We start from the raw sequence: 25,739 nt of genomic DNA, 5'->3' as shown, positions 1-25,739 counted from the left end.
GTGGAGAGAGAGAGTCTGTGTGTGTAATGGAATTGGTGGAGAGAGAGAGTCTGTGTGTGTAATGGAATTGGTGGAGAGAGAGTCTGTGTGTGAGAGAGAGAGAGAAAAGAGGAGGCAGAATCTGAGAGAGAAGGGGAGAGAGTGTATGAGTGAAAGAAGGGACAGAGAGCTTGTGTGTCAGAGCGAAGGGGAGAACAAGTCAGGGTGTATGAAAGGAGGTTGAAAGTAGGGGGTTGATTTTAAACCCCAAGAACGGGTGGGTTGTGGGCGGGTGGGAGTTGAAATTAGTTTTTTGGGTCGTGACCACAACTCGGCTTTATTTCCGGGTTGAGCGCCGGCGTGTAAAAGTACAGGCTTCCCATTGGGGATGCAAAGTCCGAAAACTTTGCGGTTGCGACCCAAAAAAACATCTATTTTCAACTCCCACCAATCCCCAACCGGCCGATTCTTGGGGTTTAAAATCATCCCCCTAGGTGTCTGTGCAAGACATGGGAGAGAGAATCTGTGTATAAAAGAGACCGAGGACCTGAGTACAACAGTGTGAGATAGTGAGTCTCAGAGAGTCTGTGTATGAGGGAGTGAGTCTCAGAGAGTCTGTGTATGAGGGAGTGAGTCTCAGAGTCTGTGTATGAGGGAGTGAGTCTGTGAGACAGATTCTCAGAGAGTCTGGAGGTGGATAAGGGAGATATGGGGCCCGATATTAGAAGGGAGGTGGGTTGGCAGTGGGGGGTCGACTGGGCGCGTGGGTAACCCGCCCAGTGAAATATGTGGGTTTGGCACGTGGTCGTAAGTAAATTGAAGCAACTTACCTTGGCTTCTGGGTTTCATGCTGGAAAGCTGCACAGTGGGTGGACTGCACACCCACATCATAGGCTGTCAGCTGGAGGAGCCCTATTTAAAAGGGGCAATCCTCCACTGACTGATGCTGCAGAAAATAGGCAAAATTACAGCATGGAGCAGCCCAGGGGGAAGGTTGCTCCCAGGTTTAATGATGCCTCACTCCAGATCTTACTGGATGGGGGGAGGAGGAGGAGGAGGAGGGAGATCTTCCACCCGGCGGACGGGAAAAAGCGGCCTGCCTCTGCCACCACGAAGGCCTGGCTCAAGGTAGCAGAGGAGGTGACCAGCACCACCAACATATCACGCACCTGCACACAGTGCAGGAGGCACTTCAATGACTGAACCAGGTCAGCCGTTGGGAGATGCAGAGGATTCCTTGACAGTTGGGGGGAATACCTCATTCATTGCAGCAGGGCACTCTGTCACCTCAGACAAAGTTTTGTCTGCCACACCGTTGTCTCCACACTCAAAATTATTACATCATCCCCTAAACTCTGCTGTCCAAACACATTTGCCGACTTTGCGGACCCCCTCACACTCACAGCGTCAGGGTGGGGGTGGGGGGTTCCATAGCTGCATTCATCACTCCATTGGAGGTCTTACTCATCCCCCTTCACTCCGTCTGCCACATCACCGCCACGACCCCACATCTCCTTCTGTACTGCCAACACTTCTCAATCACATCACTCCTCACACCCACTGAACCCTCATCCTCATCTTACATGCACTTCCTCACTTCCCCAGTATTTATCTCACCACTACCACTCAACCCAATCCGCAAACAATCTCATGGCTCTGTCTCAAACTCACCCTCTCATGCATCTCTTTCACGGTCAGTCTCTCCCCACCTGCCACTACCTGTGCTGCAGCTACAGGGCATGTATCACGTATGTGTAGTAGGAAGCATAAGGCAAACGTGTCGTGAGCATGAAGGGGATGCACAAGGGTGTTTGAGGGTTTGTCATGGTTTTTACTTATATTTGATTTCTGATCAACTCACATTACATATTATATTGTCATCACTACTGCTACATCTTGGCCATTCCTGACTGGCTTGTCCAATAAGGCCCTTTCATGAGGTTCTCCATGAACACCCTTGATGCCACCCATTCGGTCACCCTACAGTGGGTGTCTGTGTAGTTGCATGACTACTTTGTGCAGGTGCCTGTTGCGCAGCACTGTGTTGTGTAGCTCCATGTAGCAGAGGTGGACGGCGTGCCTGGCGAGGCTGGTGATGTTGCTCGTCCTCCAATGGAGTGATGAATGCAGCAATGGAAACCCCCACCCCCATCCTGACGCTGTGAGTGTGAGGGGGTCCGCAAAGTAGGTAAATGTGTTTGGACAGCAGAGTTTAGGGTATGATGTAATAATTTTGAGTGTGGAGACAACGGTGTGGCAGACAAAACTTTGTCTGAGGTGACAGAGTGCCCTGCTGCAATGAATGAGGTATTCCCCCCAACTGTCAAGGAATCCTCTGCATCTCCCAATGGCTGCTGACTGAAACATGTCTGCAACAACAGGGAGTATTTCCCACAGCATGGGAAACACGCTGAGGAGAGTCCAAAATCACATCCCTGCTAAAATCTCTTCCCAATGAGGTGTGTCAACGACCTCAAGTACCTCCCTAACTATCTAAACTGTCATCCCGCCGGCTTTAATTGGCGGTGGGAGTCCCGCATGCGGGGGCTGCGCACGCACCGATTCGCGTCATTGGGGAAACTAGAAGTGGGCGGGTTGGAGCCGGGCTCCGGACCCGCTACGGGATTCCCCAATTTTAGGAACCCCCCACGCCATGAACGCACCCGATCGGCCAACCTAAAATTGACCCCATGGTGTGTGTATATAAGAGTGAGAAAGGAAAAGAGAGGATATGGGAGACAAGGGAGAGAAACAGTCTGTGTGTATGAAAGAGAGGAAAGGGGAAGAGAGTCTGTGTATGAGAACTGAGGGATAGAAATATGAGAAGTTGGAGAGGAGAAATGAGAGAGAGGGAGAGAGAGGGGATGGGTAAAGGACAGAAAATTGAGAGTTGTGGTTAACAGATGTTTCTTGCACTGGAAGGGTTCAAACCGTGGTGATCCCCAGGGTCAGTGTTGACACCATTGCTTTTCTCAATATCTGTGGATAGAAATGATCTGGACCTGGGTGTAGGGGGCACAATGTTAAAATTTGCAGCTGCCACAAAGATAAGGAGGGAGATTAACCATGAAGATGATTGTCAACAACTTCAGGAGGAGGCAGACAGGTGAGCAGATTGGGCAGGTAGATGTGAGATAGAATTTAATGGGGAGAGATGTGAGGTGAGAAGAACAAGGAGAGGAAATAGACACTATACTGTAAAACTGTAAAAGGAGTAGAGGAGCAGAGAGATTTAGTGATTCAGATATACAAATCTTTAAAAGTGGGAGGACAAGTTGATAAAGCTGTTTTACAAAAACCCCCATGGGATCCTAGGATTTATAAATAGGGGCATAGAGTATAAAAGGAAAGAGTTAATGCTACACCTGGACAAATCATTGGTTAGGCCACAGTCAGAATACTGTGTCCAGTTTTTGGTGCATTACTTTAGTAAGAATGTCGCGGCCATGGAGAGGGGCAGAAGAGATTCACTAAGATGATCCCAAGGATGAGAGTCTTCACATAACTTTTCATGAGAGCAGAGAAGTTTAAATAAGATCAGAGAGAGGGATCAAAATTATGAGTTGGTTTTGATAAAGTAAATGAGGGAAAACTATTTCCACCAGTTTGTGAGTCGGTAACTGGAGGGCATCAAATTAAGACCAAAAGAATGAAGTGAGGGGTTGGTTTTCTTTTTGATGCAGAGGGTTGTTCGGACAATGGAATGTCCCACCAGAAACACCGAGGGAAGCAGAATTTAAAAAGGAAGTGAATAAATATCTGAAAAAGAAAAGTTTGAAAGGCCTTCGATAAGGTATCGCATAGTGGACTCATGACCAAGGTCAGAGCTTGTGGAGTCAGGGGACAGGTAGCAGAATGGATAGCAAGCTGGCTACAAAACAGAAAACAGAGAGTAGGGATTAAAGGTAGTTACTCACACTGGTAAAAGGTGTGAAGTGGTGTTCCACAAGGATCGGTGCTGGGACCACTGTTGTTCACCATTTGCATAAATGATTTAGACTCAGGAATCGGGAGTACAATTTCAAAATTTGCTGACGACACCCAATTGGGAGGTACAGTTAATACTGAAGAGGACTACGACATCATTAAATAAATTTAAAACAGAAATAGACAGTTTCCTAGAAGTAAAGGGAATTAGGGGTTACGGGGAGCGGGCAGGAAATTGGACATGATTTTAGATTTGAGGTTAGGACCAGATCAGCCATGATCTTATTGAATGGCGGAGCAGGCTCGAGGGGCCGATTGGCCTACTCCTGCTCCTATTTCTTATGTTCTTATGTTCTTAAAATACAGGAAGCCATTAATAAATTTGCAAAATGGACGTGTAATTGGCAAATGAATTTCAATGTAGATAAGTGTGAGGTGGTACATTTTGATCAGAAGAATAAAGAGGCCACATGCTGCTTGGATAATAAGAGTCTAAATGGGGTAGAGGAGCAAAGGAATTTAGGGGTACAGGGACACTAATAATTAAAAGTAGCAAAGCAGGTTAATAAGGCATTAAAAAAGCAAACAAGGCACTTGGGTTCATATAATAATGATACAGAGGCACCGGAGAAAGTGCAAAATAGATTTACTTAGGATGATACCAGAACCGAGAGGTTAAACCTATCAGGAGAAAGTGAACAGACTGGGGCTCTTTTCTCTATAAAGGAGAAGGCGGGGGGCGACTTGATAGAGGTTTTTAAGATTATGAAAGGGTTTGACAGGGTGGAGGTGGAGAAGAAGTTTCCACTTGTGGGGGAGACCAGAACTGGGGGCCATGAATACAAAATAGTCACCAATAAATCCAGTAAGGAATTCAGAAGGAATTTATTTACCCAGAGAGTGGTTAGAATGTGGAACTTGCTAACACATGGAGTAGATGCATTTAAGGGGAAGCTCGGTACGTACATGAGGGAGAAAGGAATAGAAGGATTTACAGATAGGGACAGATGAAGAGAGGTGTGAGGAGGCTCGTGTGGAGCACAAACACAAGCACAGACCAGTTGAGCCGAATGGCTTGTTTCTGTGCTGTAAATTCTATGTAATTCCAAATAGTCCATAAATACGGAGAATAAAAGTGGGCCCAGCACTGACCCCTGGGGTAACCACTTCCAACCCTTCTCCAATCTCAGCAACTCCCATTAACCCGGACCCTCTGTTTCCGGTCCCCAGACAACTTTCTCCCCTGCACTGTTCCATTTCCTTTTAAACGGCCCACCTGAACAGACTGGACATTACCCCGGGGATCCCCCAGTTACCTTCACACCGTTGCTCGCCATGTCCCTGATTTCACTTGACATCCTTCACAGTCTCATCGAATTGGCTTGGTGCCTCCCGGCCGTGTGAACATCCAAAGAGATTTCCAGTCGGCCTCAAGTATTTTCCAGCAGATTGCTTCAAATCCAGTGCGGTTTTCCTCAAAACTCCTGGAAGTTCAGGCACGAATTCTCCTGTGGAAGAAAGTCACATTGTGTTACGGGACGGAAGAATTAACGACCCTTCTGAAGTACTCGGTGTCGGCCGTGGCTCATTTGTATCACTCTCTCAACTCTAAAATCATAAAGGTTGTGGGTTAAAGCCCCCCCTCCAGAGACCTGAGCACAAAATCTAGGCTCACACTCCAGTGCAGTACTGAGGGAGTGCTGCACTGTCAGAGATGCTGTTTTTCAGATGAAATATTAAACCGAGGCCCCGTTTGCCCTCTCAGGTGGCTGTAAAAGATCCCATGACACTATTTGGAAGAAATGCAGGGGAATTCTCCCCAGTGTCCTGGCCAATATTTATCCCTCAACCAACATCACTAAAACAGATTATCCGGTCATTATCACATTGTTGTTTGTGGGATCTTGTTGTGCAAGAAATGGTTGCCTACTTTACAACAGTGACATTATTTCCAAAGCCCCCGACTAGCTGCGAAGATTTGGGACACGAGGATGTGAAAGGCGCTGGAGAAATGCAAGATCCCCCTCCCCCTATTCGGGGCCGCCCTTCCCTCTAATCACATTTCCCATCTCTCGAATCTAGGCCGCTGCAGGGCCCTTTAAGAGGCCTTGGGCCGATCTCCGGGGTCAGGGTCCTGAGTCAGGGTTCATCGGGTGGGCTCTTTAGCGCTGAGTGGAGGATGGAGACGGTCTGTAACCTCTGACCCTGAATCCAGGTGAGAAACCGCCAATCACGGGACCCATGATGCCACAGAAAGGATTGTGGCGTCATCCACCGCGTGACGGCCATGTTTGCGTGACGGTCACACTGCGCATGTGTGCCGTTAATTTACATAGAATTACATGGAATGTACAGCACAGAAACAGGCCATTCGGCCCAACTGGTCTATGACGGCGGTTGTGCTCCACACGAGCCTCTTCATCGAACCCTCTCAGCATAACCTGCTATTCCTTTCTCCCTCATGTGTTTCTTTAGCTGCCCTTTAAATGCATCGATGTTATTTGCCTCAACTTCTCCTTGTGGCAGCACGTTCCACATTCTGACAATTCTTTGGGTAAAGAGGTTTCTCCTGAATTCCCAATTGCATTTATTAGTGACGATCTTATATTGATGACCCCTTGTTTTGGTCTCCCCCACAAGCGGAAACATTTTCTCTACATCTCCCCCATCAAACCCTTTCATTATCTGAAAGACCTCGATCAGGTCACCCCTCAGCCTTCTCCTTTCTCGAGAAAAGAGCCCCGGCCTGTTCAATCTTTCCTGATAACTCTGTCCTCTCAGTTCTGGTATCATCCTTGTGAATTAGTTGGGTGTTATTGATTGATTGCTGTGATTTGTTTAGTGATTGATTATTGATTAGTTGGGTGTTATTGATTGATTGCTGTGATTTGTTTAGTGATTGATTATTGATTAGTTGGGTGTTATTGATTGATTGCTGTGATTTGTTTACTGATTGATTATTGATTAGTTGGGTGTTATTGATTGATTGCTGTGATTTGTTTAGTGATTGATTATTGATAAGTTGGGTGTTATTGATTGATTGCTGTGATTTGTTTACTGATTGATTATTGATTAGTTGGGTGTTATTGATTGATTGCTGTGATTTGTTTAGTGATTGATTATTGATTAGTTGGGTGTTATTGATTGATTGCTGTGATTTGTTTAGTGATTGATTATTGATTAGTTGGATGTTATTGATTGATTGCTGTGATTTGTTGAGTGATTGATTATTGATTAGTTGGGTGTTATTGATTGATTGCTGTGATTTGTTGAGTGATTGATTATTGATTAGTTGGGTGTTATTGATTGATTGCTGTGATTTGTTTAGTGATTGATTATTGATTAGTTGGGTGTTATTGATTGATTGCTGTGATTTGTTGAGTGATTGATTATTGATTAGTTGGGTGTTATTGATTGATTGCTGTGATTTGTTGAGTGATTGATTATTGATTAGTTGGGTGTTATTGATTGATTGCTGTGATTTGTTTAGTGATTGATTATTGATTAGTTGGGTGTTATTGATTGATTGCTGTGATTTGTTTAGTGATTGATTATTGATTAGTTGGGTGTTATTGATTGATTGCTGTGATTTGTTGAGTGATTGATTATTGATTAGTTGGGTGTTATTGATTGATTGCTGTGATTTGTTGATTGATTGATTATTGATTAGTTGGGTGTTATTGATTGATTGCTGTGATTTGTTGATTGATTGATTATTGATTAGTTGGATGTTATTGATTGATTGCTGTGATTTGTTGAGTGATTGATTATTGATTAGTTGGGTGTTATTGATTGATTGCTGTGATTTGTTGAGTGATTGATTATTGATTAGTTGGGTGTTATTGATTGATTGCTGTGATTTGTTGAGTGATTGATTATTGATTAGTTGGGTGTTATTGATTGATTGCTATGATTTGTTTAGTGATTGATTATTGATTAGTTGGGTGTTATTGATTGATTGCTGTGATTTGTTGAGTGATTGATTATTGATTAGTTGGGTGTTATTGATTGATTGCTGTGATTTGTTTAGTGATTGATTATTGATTAGTTGGGTGTTATTGATTGATTGCTGTGATTTGTTGAGTGAGTGATTATTGATTAGTTGGGTGTTATTGATTGATTGCTGTGATTTGTTTAGTGATTGATTATTGATTAGTTGGGTGTTATTGATTGATTGCTGTGATTTGTTGAGTGATTGATTATTGATTAGTTGGGTGTTATTGATTGATTGCTGTGATTTGTTGAGTGATTGATTATTGATTAGTTGGGTGTTATTGATTGATTGCTGTGATTTGTTTAGTGATTGATTATTGATTAGTTGGGTGTTATTGATTGATTGCTGTGATTTGTTTAGTGATTGATTATTGATTAGTTGGATGTTATTGATTGATTGCTGTGATTTGTTGAGTGATTGATTATTGATTAGTTGGGTGTTATTGATTGATTGCTGTGATTTGTTGAGTGATTGATTATTGATTAGTTGGGTGTTATTGATTGATTGCTGTGATTTGTTTAGTGATTGATTATTGATTAGTTGGGTGTTATTGATTGATTGCTGTGATTTGTTGAGTGATTGATTATTGATTAGTTGGGTGTTATTGATTGATTGCTGTGATTTGTTGAGTGATTGATTATTGATTAGTTGGGTGTTATTGATTGATTGCTGTGATTTGTTTAGTGATTGATTATTGATTAGTTGGGTGTTATTGATTGATTGCTGTGATTTGTTGAGTGATTGATTATTGATTAGTTGGGTGTTATTGATTGATTGCTGTGATTTGTTTAGTGATTGATTATTGATTAGTTGGGTGTTATTGATTGATTGCTGTGATTTGTTGATTGATTGATTATTGATTAGTTGGGTGTTATTGATTGATTGCTGTGATTTGTTGAGTGATTGATTATTGATTAGTTGGATGTTATTGATTGATTGCTGTGATTTGTTTAGTGATTGATTATTGATTAGTTGGGTGTTATTGATTGATTGCTGTGATTTGTTGAGTGATTGATTATTGATTAGTTGGGTGTTATTGATTGATTGCTGTGATTTGTTGAGTGATTGATTATTGATTAGTTGGGTGTTATTGATTGATTGCTGTGATTTGTTGAGTGATTGATTATTGATTAGTTGGGTGTTATTGATTGATTGCTGTGATTTGTTGAGTGATTGATTATTGATTAGTTGGGTGTTATTGATTGATTGCTGTGATTTGTTGAGTGAGTGATTATTGATTAGTTGGGTGTTATTGATTGATTGCTGTGATTTGTTGAGTGATTGATTATTGATTAGTTGGGTGTTATTGATTGATTGCTGTGATTTGTTGAGTGATTGATTATTGATTAGTTGGGTGTTATTGATTGATTGCTGTGATTTGTTGAGTGATTGATTATTGATTAGTTGGGTGTTATTGATTGATTGCTGTGATTTGTTGAGTGATTGATTATTGATTAGTTGGGTGTTATTGATTGATTGCTGTGATTTGTTGAGTGATTGATTATTGATTAGTTGGGTGTTATTGATTGATTGCTGTGATTTGTTGAGTGATTGATTATTGATTAGTTGGGTGTTATTGATTGCTGTGATTTGTTGAGTGATTGATTATTGATTAGTTGGGTGTTATTGATTGATTGCTGTGATTTGTTTAGTGATTGATTATTGATTAGTTGGGTGTTATTGATTGATTGCTGTGATTTGTTGAGTGAGTGATTATTGATTAGTTGGGTGTTATTGATTGATTGCTGTGATTTGTTGAGTGATTGATTATTGATTAGTTGGGTGTTATTGATTGATTGCTGTGATTTGTTGAGTGATTGATTATTGATTAGTTGGGTGTTATTGATTGATTGCTGTGATTTGTTGAGTGATTGATTATTGATTGCTGCTCTGCCCATACCTGATGTCTGTCAGGAGCCTGCGGTCGAAGGCTGCGTGTGCGGAGCCGCAGAATGTCAGGGCCCAGGCGCGGATCCTCACGGTTTTGGCGGAAGTTTTCTCTTCTTTGTTTAACGGTGCCTCGAACTTGAGAGACTGGAGTCGGAGGTGAGACTGGAGTCGGCGGGTGTCGCCATTCTCCGCCCAGGGCCGCAGCGGCTCACAGGCCTCGCCCGTCACCCCCGGCAACGGCCCCCCCGCCCCCGCCCCATCGCCCCCAGCAACGAAGAAGAGCAGGGGAGTTCTCCCCGGTGTCCTGGCCAATATTTAATCCTCCACCAACACCTATAAACAGATTATCTGGTCATTTATCACATTGCTGTTTGTGGGATCTTGCTGTGCACAAAATGGCTGCCCACATCACAACAGTGACCTCATTTCCAAAGCCCCCCATTGGCTGCGAGGCTTTGGGTCGTCCTGAGGATGTGACAGGCGCTGGAGAAATGCAAGTTCCCCCTCCCCGGGGCCGCCCTCCGCTCTAATCCCATTGCCCGTCTCTCGGTCCTGTCCCCGGGCTCGGGGACTCTCGGCCGGTCCAGGGCCCTTTAAGAGGGACGCGCCACACTGCGCATGTGCGCCGTTTATTTAAATCAAACCGCGCGATTCAAAGGAAAAGTGACGTCAGTTTCCGTCACAATAAAAACCGCTCGTTCTCAACCGAAAAAACGGAAAGTTTGTCTCGCGACACAACAGGAAGCGGCCGCTGATCCGGCGGGTGATGTGCGCATGTGCGAACATTCTCCCAGAGTGCAGCGCGGCACGTCTCACAGATGGGGCCTTTTCTCTGCCGCTCTGCATTGTGGGAGATTCGGCCGCCATGACGGCCCCGGGTCACCGAGTTCATCCAATCACAGGTGAAGCTTCCCGGATTGGTGGAACCGACAGAGTGCAGGTGGTCTGTGGAGCGAGAGAATCTCTGAGAAGAGGGGCAGCCAATTGGGGAAATCACAGGAGGTGGTGACCGGTCATAAACCCAATCGGTGAATGACGGATTGAACCAAGGAAAGGAATGAAGAAACTCGACTGGGACCTGTGGGAACAGGCGGACTAATAAATTTAACCCGTGTCCAGTTCAGGTCACCACATTACAGGAAAGATGGGATTGGACCAGAGAGGGTCCAGAGGAGATTTACAAGGATGGTCCAGGACTGGAGAATTTTAGCTATGAGGAAGGATTGGATCGGCTGGAGTTGTTTTCATTGGAACAGAGGAGGCTGAGGGGGGGGATTTAATTGAGGTGTATAAAATTATTGGGGGCCACACAGACTGCATCACTTCAAGAAGGCAGCTCACCACCACCTTCATGAGGGCAATTTCGGATGGGCAATAAATTCTGCCATTGCCAGCGACGCCCACATCCCATGAACAAATAAAAAAAGGATATTAAGGTCCTATTTCCCTCAGCAGAGAGGCCAATAACCAGGGGGCATATATTTCAAGTAATTGGTAGAAGGATTAGAGGGGTACTGGGGATAATTTTTTTCACCCAGAGGGTGGTGTGAGTTTGGACCTTACTGGCTAAAAGGGTGGTCGAGGCAGAAACCCACATCGCTTTTTAAAAGTACTTGGATGTGCACTTGAAGTGCCGTCACCGACAAGGCTGCGGACCAAGACCACGATCAGGCTGGATAGCTCTTTTTCAGCTGGCATAGACACAATGGGCCGAATAGCCTCCTTCTGTGCTGTAAATTTCTATGATTCTATAACTCCTAGTGTCAAATGTGACATGGCAAAAGATACTTGTTCATGATTCAAAAAAAATCTTTACAGAGAGGAAAGAAACAATGTCGAGCTCTGCCTGAAAGTGTTGTTCAGACAGACTCCATGAATTATTTTAAATGGGAGTGGTATAGGGACCTTGGAACAGAGGAACATTAAATTGGATGAGGGGAGAGGAAAGTCACCTGTTTCTGTACTGCAAGATCCTAAGCTTCATTGAGAATGAATTCTTGAAGCATTTCTACATGGTATTTTTTGCAACATTGTAAAAATATCCCAAAGTAGTTCTCCTGGTGACCTGGCCACTTTGTAAAGTCTCCCTGAAATGTTTACATGTAAATCAGACAACAGTCAGAAGAGGGTAGGATGGACCTACACTGCACTTGAATGTATTGTCATCTATTGGGTTTAAAGTTTCCGAACACTATTTATCAATAGTGTGAGGAAGCTGAGAGTGAAAGTGAGGAGGGGCCGTCTGACTGCAGTTTCCACTGGAAGAAAAATCACCTTCAGTGTGTACAGTGAGCAGAAATGAATTGCTATTGTTAAAAGTTCCCACTAACTTATTGTTATTCTACTTTAACAGAACGAGCCTGGATCTCCTGCTATGTTTAAACACTAAACTTCAGTGATTATAGCTCAAGTAAAATATTACCATGATTTGATTTAAATGGAGAAGTGGTTTCCACCCGCCAAAGAATGTTGTCTGAAGCGAGGGTGTTTACTGCTAACAGCTCCCATCCTGTTTAATAGACCCCCTGAATGTCTGATTAACCAAAAAGAAAAACCCAGCTCAGTAAAGTTAAACATTCTCTTATTAATCTGAATATTTTATGAACAAATTTCAGTATTTCACAAGGCAAGGGTGTCCCAGACATGGATTGTACCCAATTCACTGTAAAGTTATAAAAACAGCCAGTTTAGCGACCAGGGGACATCACCTAAAAATTAGAATCAGGACTTTCAGGAGTGAAGTGAAGAGACACTTCGACACGCAAAGAGTGGGAGAAGTTCGGAACACTCTGCCACAAATGGCAGTTGATGCTCACTCAATTGTTAAATCTATTATCTCAGCTTAAATGTTGTTAAGCAAAAAAAAAGGTAAGTGATATGACTAAGGCAGGTATATGGAGTTATGTCACAGATCAACCATAATTTCATTGAATGGTGGACCAGGCTCGAGGGGCGAAATGGCCTACTCCTGTTCCGATGACCACCCTTCAAATACAGTGAATGATAAACAATGTATTTTGAAAATAGGACTAACGACTTACAATACAATCCTGAGGGCCTGTCGTGAGGGGAAGCTGAGGATAAAGAAACTTCAATCTGTGCTCACAAGATGACAGGTGAAATTCAAATCCAACAGAGTTAAATCACAACCGCTGGGTTCCCCGTCCCTCATATTCTCACTGTGCCTGTACCCAATGGGCACATCATTGCCCCCCGTGTACATTAACCATTACACTGAACATTTGAAATCTACCTGGAGCCCCACCCCCACTAAACAAGAATCGTTCCACCAGGGGCAGAGATATTCAATCTTGGAGGAGAGTTCCAAGTCCACCAACTTTCAACCCTATTGGTGTTTGGACAATTAGCTCCAAAAGGGAAAGTTTAACTGGAGTTTGGAGCCCGTGTGGGATTCGAGTGATCAATGGCCACGGGACACCAAGGGAATGATTGGGCCGTCAACCAGCTGCCACCAGTACCTCAGGCCAGTCCCACTGTCCCTTCAGAGTTCATTGACCTGCACAATGAGGGCCTGGCAAGCCTTCACCCATTGCTGCAGCCATCCCTGGACAGGGCCTGGATACACTATTACCAGCCATTCTGCCACTACTTACATGGACCCATTAAAACCCATTTCACTAACAGGAGGAACTGTGGAGGAGTGCGGAGTGTTACTAACAGTATTGAGCACTCGTTGCATGCTGATTGGAGCCAGATAATGAAAAATGAGCAACCAGCCATGAGAAGATACAAGTAGTCACTGCTTTATTGGTCATTTGATAACTAGTTGAACTGGGTTTGCTTGTGTTTCCTGTACAGGAACAAGGCGATCAAAGAAGCAGAGATCAGAGAGACAGCGGTCACAGTCAGGGCCAGGATCAGGACCACCTCAGACTCCACACCTAAAAAGCAACAAGAAACCAATGGTCAGTGAAGGAAATACTGAGGGCAAAATGGAAACTAGCAGTCGGCCAACTCACCACCTGGAGACCTCTCCTGCATCCTTTGCTCAAGCTCATGAAGGGACTCAGTTGCCAGCTCTGTCACATCAGGATCCAGAATGACCAGGGGTCCAAGTGAGGCCTCACCCTCCCACTTCAATTCAGCATCACTCTCTGCAATATCAAACATTCCAGTTAGAGAGGGTAAAGGGTGACCACCAACACAGAGAGGATCAATGTCCTACCAGGTCCAGATACAAGATCCCTCCTTCCTCTGGAATCAGGTCGGAAATCCCTCGTGGCACTGCAGCTGCCCAGATGACAACAGGCACACACATCATTGGTCGATTCTTCTAATGGGGTCCAGCTAAACCAGAGAATCAGTTTATCAACCATGTTGTCCATCACCCTTTAATCAACACATCCCTGAGCGAGAGAGGGAACTTACATATTCTGGAAAGTACAAGCTTTGTTCATGGAATTACTCGGATCCACTGCAGCAACTTTCAAGTGACAGGTGATGAAAATCTGAGGGACACATTCAATACAAGTTGTTATTTAGTGACCTCCTCCCAACATGGGGAACCCAATGTTTGGCTTCCTCTTACCAAGGAACGGTCATCTCCAAAGAAGCGGAACGCATCCAGGTCAAACTGGAGTTTGTCCAGCTCACGTTCACCTCTTGGCAACACAAAGGTTGAAAAGGAGTCCTCAGCTTTGCTGTCCAGGAGGCAACTGAAGAAATATTTTAAAAAAGGACAAAGTGAATTAAGTGAACCGATTGAGACACAACGAGCTGGAGAAAGCAGAGAGCTCCTTACCCATGGTAGTCAATGATGTTGTATCTTGGGGTGGAATCCTTGTCTGGGCTCAATGTAGCTGCACAGCTGTCAATGTAGAGCTTCAAGGGCATGTGGTTGGTCATTGAAACAGAGGCCTCAATGTGAATGAGGTCACCCAGGTAGTAGACAGTCGAGGTGCGCTCTGTGAGCTAGTCATCTGAAGTACAAGAGGACAAGGGTTGGAGACAGTGGGTGTAACTCCAAGTGGGAGACGACAGAAAAGCACTCCCCATCCACCCATCACATACCGTTCATAAGACGCAGTGAGAATGACAGAAGCCCTTCTCCAGACTTGGTCGAGCTGAATGGGATCCAGGTGGGCTTGATAGGGTCACTGCTCACATTGCCCTTCCTGGAAGGACAGGAGTGTAATTTCAGGACAACTTCAGAGAACTGCACCTGCTGTAGACCTTATTTGCCACAGAGTAAAGATTCTTACCGAAAATAGTGGCACTCAATGGGAATGATTGCTCCATTAGTTCTCACAATGACAGATCCACGAGCATTTGGGGTGTGCTTCAGGTGGGTGGTGTAGACCAGGAAATCTCCAGCCACCTGAAAGACATCAGGTTCAGGAATGAAGAGCTGGTCTCATTGGACAAAAGCTATTTCTGGTAATTTTCCTGCCCTGTTAAGCAGCAGTTTGAGGAGTTTCAGTTGTTCCTCAATGACACATGATTGAAGCAGCTCCACCATTGGTTGAAGTTGCCTGGAGCAGCCTCTGTTACTCGACTCAGTCCACCTTCTATTACAGGGGACTTCAGGCCTGCAGTCAGAAACCCTGAAATGATTGGCACTGCCAGATTTGATGAGCATTCTTTCCCATATAGAATAGAGCTTTCACCTTAAGGGGCTTCAAGTTACCCCTGATATGGAGCACAAAACACATCACTTTTAAACCTCATCTGTGTCCATTAAAACAAGGGGATTGGCAGGTGTAATAAACAAAAGTGGAGTTCCCCTTTAATACATTGGGATACAATTATTATTCCACTTGTTTCATCATTTAAGAGCAGTCTCAACAGGAACTTCCACACTGAACATTCATTGACCACAAGTTGAGGCAACAGGCCAGAATATCCACAGGAAGGAACAGAAAAGATAAATCAATTGAGGCACAAGAGAACAGAGTGTTTTGGAGAAATGTAGGTGAAGGTTCAAGGTCCATGGAATTGAATCTCAGAGTTAGAGAGTGGTAACGACCCATTTAAGAAAGATGCAGTCCCTCAGTGACAAGTTGAAGTTCTTTTTAAATATAAAGCTAAGATTAACATGTCAATATAAAGAAAGTAGTTTCACACAGGGTGATATTTAACAGTGGGCAAGAATTTATACACTGATTTCATTCAGGGATCTCCTCAGTGGCTGGAATTTCACCTGATGTTAATGAGCTCAGAGTGGGCAGTAATCCACAGTGAAATTGGAGCAAGAGTTGAGGAATCACATTACCTGCAATCTGCTGCCACATTCATGGAGCCCATAGTCAAAGAAGACAGTGTGGTTCTGAGAGGAGATCCCAGTTGGCCAACAACCTGCTGTCCCCAGGGTCAGGTCAGCAGCTTTAATCAGGTGCCTGGTTCCAAATAAATCCATGTCGACTCTCACCAGCAGGTTCTGCTCTCCACACTGCACCATCACAGTCTGCAGTGGAGACAGACTTCTCCCCTCAGACACACTGAAATGGGAACCAAAGGGAGGAACAGGGTTGGGTTTTACTCTTCTCCATGGAAATCTCTGCCCTCTAAACTGTTGCCAAATATCAGAGCAACAAACCGCTCCAACTAACACCAGCACCGAGAACAAACCTCTCACTACAAAATCCCCCATGATACCAAATAACTCAACTATCACTTTACCCACCAACCAACACCTCTTATACACTGCAGTCACCTGACTCCAATTCAATGAGTCGCTGTTGTGATACGATTGGATGTCTTTCAGAAAAAAAACTCAATGTCTTTAGAATCCTCCTTCCATTCAATCACTTCCATTGTCCTATTTCATAAGTTTCATTCGAAAGAAAGGAAAAAAAAGAAAAGAAAAAAAGATGGAGATAGTGAGCGGTGTAACTGAGTACAGTGATACAGAGAGACACCAGCAGAGGGAGGTAGAGAGCGGTGTAACTGAGCACAGAGATACAGAGAGACACCAGCAGAGGGAGGTAGAGAGCGGTGTAACAGGGTACAGAGATACAGAGAGACACCAGCAGAGGGAGGTAGAGAGCGGTGTAACTGAGCACAGAGATACAGAGAGACACCAGCAGAGGGAGGTAGAGAGCGGTGTAACTGAGTACAGTGATACAGAGAGACACCAGCAGAGGGAGGTAGAGAGCGGTGTAACTGAGTTCAGAGATACAGAGAGACACCAGCAGAGGGAGGTAGTGAGCGGTGTAACTGAGCACAGAGATACAGAGAGACACCAGCAGAGGGAGGTAGAGAGCGGTGTAACTGAGCACAGAGATACAGAGAGACACCAGCAGAGGGAGGTAGAGAGCGGTGTAACTGAGCACAGAGATACAGAGAGACACCAGCAGAGGGAGGTAGAGAGCGGTGTAACTGAGTACAGAGATACAGAGAGACACCAGCAGAGGGAGGTAGAGAGCGGTGTAACTGAGCACAGAGATACAGAGAGACACCAGCAGAGGGAGGTAGAGAGCGGTGTAACTGAGCACAGAGATACAGAGAGACACCAGCAGAGGGAGGTAGAGAGCGGTGTAACTGAGCACGGAGATACAGAGAGACACCAGCAGAGGGAGGTAGAGAGCGGTGTAACTGAGCACAGAGATACAGAGAGACACCAGCAGAGGGAGGTAGAGAGCGGTGTAACTGAGCACAGAGATACAGAGAGACACCAGCAGAGGGAGGTACAGAGCGGTGTAATTGAGCACAGAGATACAGAGAGACACCAGCAGAGGGAGGTAGAGAGCGGTGTAACTGAGCACAGAGATACAGAGAGACACCAGCAGAGGGAGGTAGAGAGCGGTGTAACTGAGCACAGAGATGCAGAGAGACACCAGCAGAGGGAGGTAGAGAGCGGTGTAACTGAGCACAGAGATGCAGAGAGACACCAGCAGAGGGAGGTAGAGAGCGGTGTAACTGAGCACAGAGATACAGTGAGACACCAGCAGAGGGAGGTAGAGAGCGGTGTAACTGAGTACAGAGATACAGAGAGACACCAGCAGAGGGAGGTAGAGAGCGGTGTAACTGAGCACAGAGATACAGTGAGACACCAGCAGAGGGAGGTAGAGAGCGGTGTAACTGAGCACAGAGATGCAGAGAGACACCAGCAGAGGGAGGTAGAGAGCGGTGTAACTGAGTACAGAGATACAGTGAGACACCAGCAGAGGGAGGTAGAGAGCGGTGTAACTGAGCACAGAGATACAGTGAGACACCAGCAGAGGGAGGTAGAGAGCGGTGTAACTGAGTACAGAGATGCAGAGAGACACCAGCAGAGGGAGGTAGAGAGCGGTGTAATTGAGCACAGAGATACAGAGAGACACCAGCAGAGGGAGGTAGAGAGCGGTGTAACTGAGTACAGAGAGACACCAGCAGAGTGTCCAGGAAACCAACCTTTTATCTGAAATCTGAGGCGGGATCTAAACTGCACAGTAGAGGAAGCATTACTGTATATCTAACCCGTGTTGTACCCTCCCTGGGAGTGTTTGATTTGACAGTGTCGAGGGAGCTTTGCTCTCCATCTAACCCGTGTTGTAACTGCCCTTCTACAACTGGAAAGTTTCTCCTTCTTTACCCTATGAAAACTCTTCACAATTTTGAACACCTCTATCAAGTCTCCCCTTTACGTTCTGTGCTCTCAGGAGAACAGCCCCAGTTTCTCCAGTCTCTCCACATAACTGAAGTCCCTCATTCCTGGCACCATTCTCGTAAATCTCTTCTGCACCCTCTCGAAGGCCTTGACATCCTTCCTAAAGTTTGGTGTCCAGAATTGAACACAATACTCCAGCTGAGGTCTAACCAGTATTTTATCAAGGTTTAGTATCAATTCCTTGCTTTTGTATTCTATGCCTCAATTAATAAAGGCAAGGGCCCCATTTGCTTTCTTAACAGCCTTCTCAACTTGTCCTGCCACCTTCAAAGATTTGTGTAACGACACCCCCAGGTCTCTCTATTCCTCCACTCCATTTAAAATTGTTCCATTTAGTTTATATTACCTCTCCTCATTCTTCCTACCAAAATGTATCACTTCACAATTCTCTGCATTAAATTTCATCTGCCATGTTTCTGCCCATTTCACCAGTCTGTCTATGTCCTCCTGAAGTCTGTTACTATCCTCAACATTGTTTATTACATTTCTGAGTTTCGTGTCATCTGCAAACTTTGAAATTATACCCTGTACACCCAAGTCCCAGTCATTAATATATATCAAAACGAGCAGTGGTCCTAATACTGAGCCCTGGGGGACACCACTGTATACTTGCCTCCAGTCTGAAAAACAACCGTTCACCACTACTCTCTGTTTTCTGCCCCTTAGCCAGTTTTGTATCCACGCTGCCATTGTCCCTTTAATCCCATGGGCTTCAATTTTTAAAACAAGTCTATTATGTGATACTTTATCCTCCCTTAATCTCTCCCTGCATAGAAACTCCCCGACCCATATTCATGGCCACCCCCTCGACCTTGCAAACACGTGGCCTCTCTACTCCCGATCGTGTCAATCATGGATAAGGCCATCTCTGATCACTTCCTTGTATCCCTCTCCACCCACATGGAATCATAGAATCATAGAAAGGTTACAGGACGGAAGGAGGCCATTCGGCCCATTGAGTCCATACCAGCTCTATGCAAGAGCAATCCATGTAGTCCCACTCCCCCAATGCACATCACAGAATGAACACAGGAATCCCACTTTCTATGAGCGGTAACAGGCTGCAGTTATGGTGCAGACCGGGACCCAGGGCTGAGGCTGTGCTCATCAGTTACTCTGGGAGTGGCACAGTCTGTTTCATGACTAGCCAAGAGTGGGAGGAACACCAGGGAGTCAGGCTGTGTTTAGAAGGGTTTGGGTTCCATCTCCCGTTCCAGGACTGGGACACATGATCCAGACTGACTGTGTCGCTCTGAGAGGGAGCTGCATCGTGAGAGGTGCTGTCCTTTGAATGAGGTGTTTAATGGGGGTCCCTTCTTTCTGCTCCGAGGTGTAAAAGATCCCGTGACAATTTGTGAAGAGCCGTGTCTCGTTCCTTGTCTCACTGAGACTCTCAGTTAATTGGTTTGTTCTCTCCACAGATTCGGCCTGACTCGCTGAGTGTTTCCAGAATATTCTGTGAGTGTTTCACTGAGCCTCGGGTTTTACAGTGAATGATAAAAGGATTGTAGTCAAACACTTGGCCATGAGCTGCTGAGTGACCTGTCGGGACATTGTTGCTTTTAGTGCACTGTCCCTTTAAGAGCTGTGGTCTGCCTCATTTCTCAGTGTGATTGTGGGTCTGACACAGAAGCGAGGGAGGAAGCAGCAGCCACAGCCCGAACTGCAGGCAAATTGCGAGGCTGGGACTAAAAATCTGTTATGCCCACACCGGGAGTCGAACCCGGGCCGCCTGGGTGAAAACCAGGAAGCCTAACCGCTGGACCACATGAGAACTGAAGAGATGGTCAGCAGGAAGGGCACTGAGACTACACCCAGAAGGTTTAATGGAGGTTCACGATTATGACAGGTTTTGATACAGTAAATAAGGAGAAACTGTTTCCAGTGATGGAAGGGTTAATAACCAGAGGACACAGATTTAAGATCAATGGGCAAAAAAGCCACGGGCGGGGGAATGAGGTGAGATTTTTTTACGCAGCGAGTTTTTATGATCGGGAATGCACTGCCTGAAAGGGCGGTGCAAGTGGATTCAATCGTAACTTTCAAAAGGGAATTGAGTGAATAGTTGACATGAAAAAATTTGGAGAGATATGGGGAAAGAGCAGGGGAGTGGGACTAACCCACTTCCTTCTGTGTTCATCCCTGGAAAAAACTCTCCCCCAGGTCACTTACAACAGCACTTTCAAATTCCTAACTGTCTGGACTTTGGCCCTCCATTCACCACGACATTTCTGCAGCTACCCATCTGCTCGATCAGACCCTCACCTCCATCTTTGATGCCCTTCTCCCCATTAAAACCATTACTCTTCTCTCACCCTGGTCGATCCTCCCAGTACTGCCCTCATTTCCACTCCTGTGAGCCCAAGGGACGCAGACTTGAACATTTATGGTGGACAACTGGTTAACCATTCATCACCAGATCTGGCTGGACCACATAAAGCACTATCGGGTCCTGCTCTCCTCTGACAAAACTGCTCACTATTCCAGGATCATCCTGGAATGTAAAGATAACCCCTGGCTTCTCTTCTCCACGACAAACCATCTTCTGACACTCCCCTCCCCCATCTTCTGAAACATCTCAATTAGATCACCCCTTAACCTCCTATACTCAAGGGAATAAAAGTCTCGTCTGCAAGACCTGTCCTCATAATTTAACCCTTTTAGCCCCGGTATCATTCTGGTGAATCTGTTCCACACCCAGTCAAGGCCAATATGTCCCTCCTGGGGTACGGTGCCCAGAACTGAACGCAGTTCTCCAGATGTGGTCTAACCAGAGCTTTATGCATCTGTATCATAACTTCCACCCTTTGTATTCCAGCCCCTTGAGATGAAGGCTCACATTCCATTAATTATTTTTTGTACCTGTCCACTAGTCTTTAGTGATTTCTGGAGATGGACCCCTGAACCTCTCTGCTCCTCCATAGTTCCTAGTTTCTCGTCACTTAGAAAATACTCTGATTTATCTTTTTAAGGTTCTAAGTGGATTATATCTCACTTCCCCACATTGAACTCCATCTGCCACAGTTTTACCCTCTCATTTAATCATCAATGTCCCTTCACGACTTCCTGCTCCCATCTACACTATTTACTGCGTCACCTAACTTGCTGGTTTAAGGGTGAAAACTGCCCTCCGCTTCACTGTAAGTGCAAGAGACAACTTTGTCGATGCCGTGTGGTGTTACAGACCGGCTCGTTGGACCTGCTCGTTTCATCTCATCTCATTTTCAGCAAACCGGAATATTCCTGAAATAGAGGATGGTGAATCACAGCTCGAGAAACCGATCCCCTCGACCAATGGGGACTGCGCCTTCCAACAAATAGGCATTGATGGGGCAAAGTGAGTCTGCTGCTCAGAAATAATACAGCACAGATCATCACTCGTGCAAGCTTCACACCCTTTAGTTTGGAAAAGTAAACTGATGGGAGACAGCTGCTGTCGTGAATGGGTTTCCAAAACTCAAATCAAATGGATTTGTCCTGTGTTGTGAATTACTATTTGTCTGATTCAGGTAATCAGAGCAGTGGGGACTGCATTTTGTACATTCCGAATACCAATGCCCTGTCACGTGAGCCTGTCGTTCTATTCCCGTTCCAAGTCCTCTTTTAAATTTCGATGACTTCCCCGAAATTTGCTTGGAGGACTGTTCGAATCGCAGTCCAGCCCTTCCCACTGTCGCATCCTCTAAATCTCCACCCAGGATTTTCACTGGTGCAACTTTCATCAACTTGGGCTACTTTTTAATTTCAAAAGCAAAGTGCTGCGGATGCTGGAAATCTGAACTATAAACAGAAAATGCTGGATACACTCAGCCGGTCAGGCAGCATCTGTGGAGCGAGTTCTGATGAAAGGTCACCGACCTGAAACATTCCCTCTGTTTCTCTCTCCACAGAGGCTGTCTGACCTGCTGAGAGTTCGCAACATTTTCTGTTTCTACTTTTAATTTGTTCTTTGTCTCAACTCTGCCGATCCGTTACTCGACCCACTGCGCGGCATCTGGTGGTTCGGATTCAGGGCTCTCACCGCCGCGGTGTGGGTTCGATTCCCGGTCAGGGAAATAATTTTCACAAAACAATTATGAAGTTTATTAACTGAACACATGAAACTGAAGAAACTCTGTGAAAAATGAATAATTGTTGTAATCGCCATGAATGAAGCGATAACGTTCTGCAGACTGACTGACGGAAATACTAACATGGTTACCGAGTGACACGTGGGGAAGTTATTGTGTTTTGCATGTGATGAACTTTTATCCGTTCGCATTTTAAAGACTGTATTTTAAGAGAGTGGTTAAAATGTTCAGTGTTTATGACATCAGGAATGTGGTGCAGCCGTTGCGAAATTCAAAAGGAAAAGTCAATTATCGCCCCCTTTTCAGAGGAGCAAATTCCCAAATAATGTTTCCACCCAGGATTGAACTGGGAACTTTTCGTGCATGAGGTGAACATGATAACCACTGCACGACGGAAACCGCTTTTCCGTTTGTAGCATCGTGTGGCTTCTCCGTTAAACAACATCACTTCTGTCCCACACTAAAAGCTCTCAATCCTTCTCTTTCACAAACATTTCACGAATCAAAACTTCACAAGTCACACAGGAAAAAGTCTTCATTTCAAAATCATTAAACTCCCGAAGGAGCTGCGGGGACAGACTGAGCAAACCTGCGTTCAGTCGTCAAAGGCGGTGTGTGAAGGGTGTGGGTGTCTCCTGAGAGACAGCGACAGGCCCGTGACACAGAGCGAAGGCAGGGACTGAGAAATGTGGCCATTCAGATCCATAAATAGGCAGACACTCAGTCCCAGTCATTCATTCCGACACACGGTCCGGTAGTTAGTCAGTCAGTCGGGTCGGGAGGCCTGCAGACAGCAAACAAAGAGGCAGAGAATAAAGCAGAGACTCAATCAGACGGATAAACCGGGAGACAGACAGACAGACAGTGAAGCGGGCAGGGACTCAGCCCTGTAGATAAGCAGACTGTATCCTTTGCCTTTGACCCTGATTTGTCAGTAATAATTTAAAACCGCTTCTGGTTCGGTCCCTTCCTTTAATCCTGTACAGCAGCAGTGACAAAAACTTTGTGGATTTGAGGGTTGAGCCGAATCCGAGTCAGTTCCCGGTCCCCGGGAGAAATCCCCCAATTCCTGGGCACTTTGTATCAATCAGCAGTTAGCAGCAAAAAGTGTTATGAATGGGAGTAGTGGGACTGAGAAATATTTAAACAGCCGACACCCTGCAAAACAGAGCTCCAAGTATCGGTTTAAATAAAGTCCTGAACTGACAGAGCGGAGGGCAGATGAGGATTGAATTAAATCCCAATTCACTGAATCTAAACAAGGTTTAAAGAAGTGAATCTGTCCGGAGTGGGATTCCTGGGCCTGTGTGTGAGCTGCACCTGGATCGGTCCCGTTCAGTAAAGAGAGACCGGCAGGCGGCTCCCAGACACGGCTCAGGCCGGGACCGGCAGCTCTCGGCCGGCAGCGGCTGGATTAGAGAGCGGGGATCCTGAGCTGTTGTTGAGGCGGTCTGGCTGCTGCTGCTTCCGCCTCTCGCCCTCCGAGAGTCCCGGCGGCGGTCGGTACCGATCTCCCTCCTCTGGATCCGGATCCACCTCCTGTCGAAACTGACAGCGTCTGATTCCCGATCAGAAAGCTGCGAGTTCGAATCAGGTCGTGATCACAACATTTTCACAGTGGCTCAGGGTCCTGGAACTGGTTTTATATCTGTGTTTGAGGGATGGGCTGTTCAGGTTTTATGCTATAATAATGATCAGAATTAAGTTTGATGCTTAAAATACTTTTTTTTCTGTTACTTACTATTTACACACTCATCAGTTTCAGACAGAAACGGGTAACAATGTTTCAGGGATGTGATGTGCAGCCTCATCTCCCATCCTTTAAGTCCAAGGTCGCAGACTTGAAAATTTATGGCGGACAACTGGTTCAGCCATTCATCGCCAGATCTGGCGGGAACACTTAAAACACCATCAGGTCCTGCTCTCTGCCAAAACTGCTCACTATTCCAGGATCATCCTGGAATGTAAAGATAACCCCGGCTTCTCTTCACTGCAAACCGGTTTCTTAAACCCCTCTCCCCTGCCCCTCCCCCCTCACCTCCAACAACAAGTGCGAGGAGCTCATGGACTTCTTTGTCACTAATACTGGGACCATCCGTTCAGCTGCCTCTGCCGTTTCCCTCCCTTCCCCCACCCACAAGCTAAACTTCCCCTAAGGTTCCCCCTGCCCCAGCCCTGAACTTACATCTTTCTCTAGTTTCTCTCCTATCTCCCCTCTTGCCCTCTCTGAGCTCATCTTGACCATGAGACCCACCCCCTACTCCTTCGACCCTATTCACACCAAACTACTGCCCCCCAACTTCCCTTCCTGGCTCCCATGTTAGCCCAATATTGTTAACGGTTCCCTCTCCTCAGGTACTGTCCCCCTCCCCTTCAAATCTGGCGTCATCACACCCTCCTCAAAAAACTCACCCTTGACCTCTCGGTCCTTGCAAACTACTGCCCCCATCTCCAACCGAGTTGAAAAGTGGGATCATTACATCAAATCGAGAGACTTTTCACCTCCCCCTCCAAATATTCAAACCACCGTTCAGGAGGAGAACCCCTCTGCTCACTGACCTACATTGGTTCCCAGTCCACCAACATCTCAAATTTTAAATTCTCATCCTCGTGTTCAAATCCCTCCATGACCTCGCCCCTCCCTGTCTCTGAAACCTCCTCCACCCCGACAACCCTCCGAGATCTCTGAGCTCCTCCAATTCAGGCCTCTTGCGCATCCACGATTTTCATCGCTCCACCATTGGCGGCCGTGCCTTCAACCGACTGGGCCCAAAGCTCTGGATTTCCCTCCCGAAACCTCCCGCCTCTCTACCTCTCTCTCCTCCCTTAAGATGCTCCTTAAACGCTCTCTACCTGCTTAAAAACTGTTTAATCTTCAACCTTTTCCAGTTCTGACGAAGGGTCATCGACCTGAAACGTTAACTCTGTTTCTCTCTCCACAGACGCTGCCTGACTTGCTGATTATTCACAGCATTTTCTGTTTTTATTTCAGCTTTCCAGCATCTGCAGTATTTTGCTTCTAATATCTCCTTCTGTGGCTCGGGGTCAAATATTGTTTAAAAAAGCTCCTGTGAAGCGCCTTGGGACGTTTTGCTACCTTAAAGGCGCTATTTAAATAGTTCGGGCAGATCGCTTACCACTGACATGTGGCGCCGTGATCGTATAGTGGTTAGTACTCTGCGTTGTGGCCGCAGCAACCTCGGTTCGAATCCGAGTCACGGCATAGTGTGCGCTGCTTCTTTTGTTCTCTCCCGCGCTTGCAAATATAATG

General features: G+C 45.7%; 2 protein-coding genes and 1 non-coding gene across 4 annotated transcripts in view; 1 reads left to right on the top strand and 2 right to left on the bottom strand.

Annotated features, from left to right (window-relative positions):
* Positions 1 to 9,910, bottom strand: part of LOC137302346 (CD209 antigen-like protein E) — a 79,397-nt gene extending 69,487 nt beyond the window's left edge. Inside the window, exons 1-2 of one of the 2 annotated variants that reach the window (XR_010958438.1) lie at positions 9,801 to 9,910; positions 5,223 to 5,414 (exon numbers count right to left, since the gene is read on the bottom strand). The gene's annotated coding sequence lies outside the window, so the exon portion shown is untranslated. The remainder of the gene's footprint in view (positions 1 to 5,222; positions 5,415 to 9,800) is intronic. The other variant, XM_067971983.1, reaches the window with a different exon arrangement.
* Positions 9,911 to 13,552: 3,642 nt separating this feature from the next.
* On the bottom strand, positions 13,553 to 15,085 carry LOC137302023 (zona pellucida sperm-binding protein 3-like). The gene is made up of 8 exons (XM_067971729.1): positions 15,013 to 15,085; positions 14,822 to 14,925; positions 14,553 to 14,730; positions 14,340 to 14,466; positions 14,180 to 14,259; positions 13,977 to 14,098; positions 13,771 to 13,905; positions 13,553 to 13,692 (listed from the first exon to the last, which is right to left on the bottom strand). The coding sequence occupies exons 3-8, from the start codon at positions 14,654 to 14,656 to the stop codon at positions 13,574 to 13,576; spliced, it is 687 nt and encodes a 228-aa protein (XP_067827830.1). The 5' UTR covers positions 14,657 to 14,730; positions 14,822 to 14,925; positions 15,013 to 15,085; the 3' UTR covers positions 13,553 to 13,573.
* Positions 15,086 to 25,619: 10,534 nt separating this feature from the next.
* On the top strand, positions 25,620 to 25,691 carry trnah-gug (transfer RNA histidin (anticodon GUG)). Its single transcript has one exon. It is a non-coding gene; the product is annotated as a tRNA-His (tRNA).
* The last annotated feature ends 48 nt before the right edge of the window (positions 25,692 to 25,739 follow it).

Source organism: Heptranchias perlo, chromosome 35 (genome assembly GCF_035084215.1).
Source record: "Heptranchias perlo isolate sHepPer1 chromosome 35, sHepPer1.hap1, whole genome shotgun sequence".
NCBI lineage: Eukaryota > Metazoa > Chordata > Chondrichthyes > Hexanchiformes > Hexanchidae > Heptranchias > Heptranchias perlo.
The sequence above is the reverse complement of the archived record's forward strand: the minus strand, read 5'-3'. Positions and strand labels throughout refer to the sequence as shown.

What these genes read in the sequence shown, in the direction of transcription:
- LOC137302023 (XM_067971729.1), bottom strand. Translation starts at nt 14,656, where the DNA reads ATGACCAACCACATGCCCTTGAAGCTCTACATTGACAGCTGTGCAGCT. An exon ending in AACATCATTGACTACCATGG is followed by an intron (nt 14,467 to 14,552) that starts GTAAGGAGCTCT and finishes ATATTTCTTCAG; the next exon opens with TTGCCTCCTGGACAGCAAAG. An exon ending in GGATCTTGTATCTGGACCTG is followed by an intron (nt 13,906 to 13,976) that starts GTAGGACATTGA and finishes TTGATATTGCAG; the next exon opens with AGAGTGATGCTGAATTGAAG.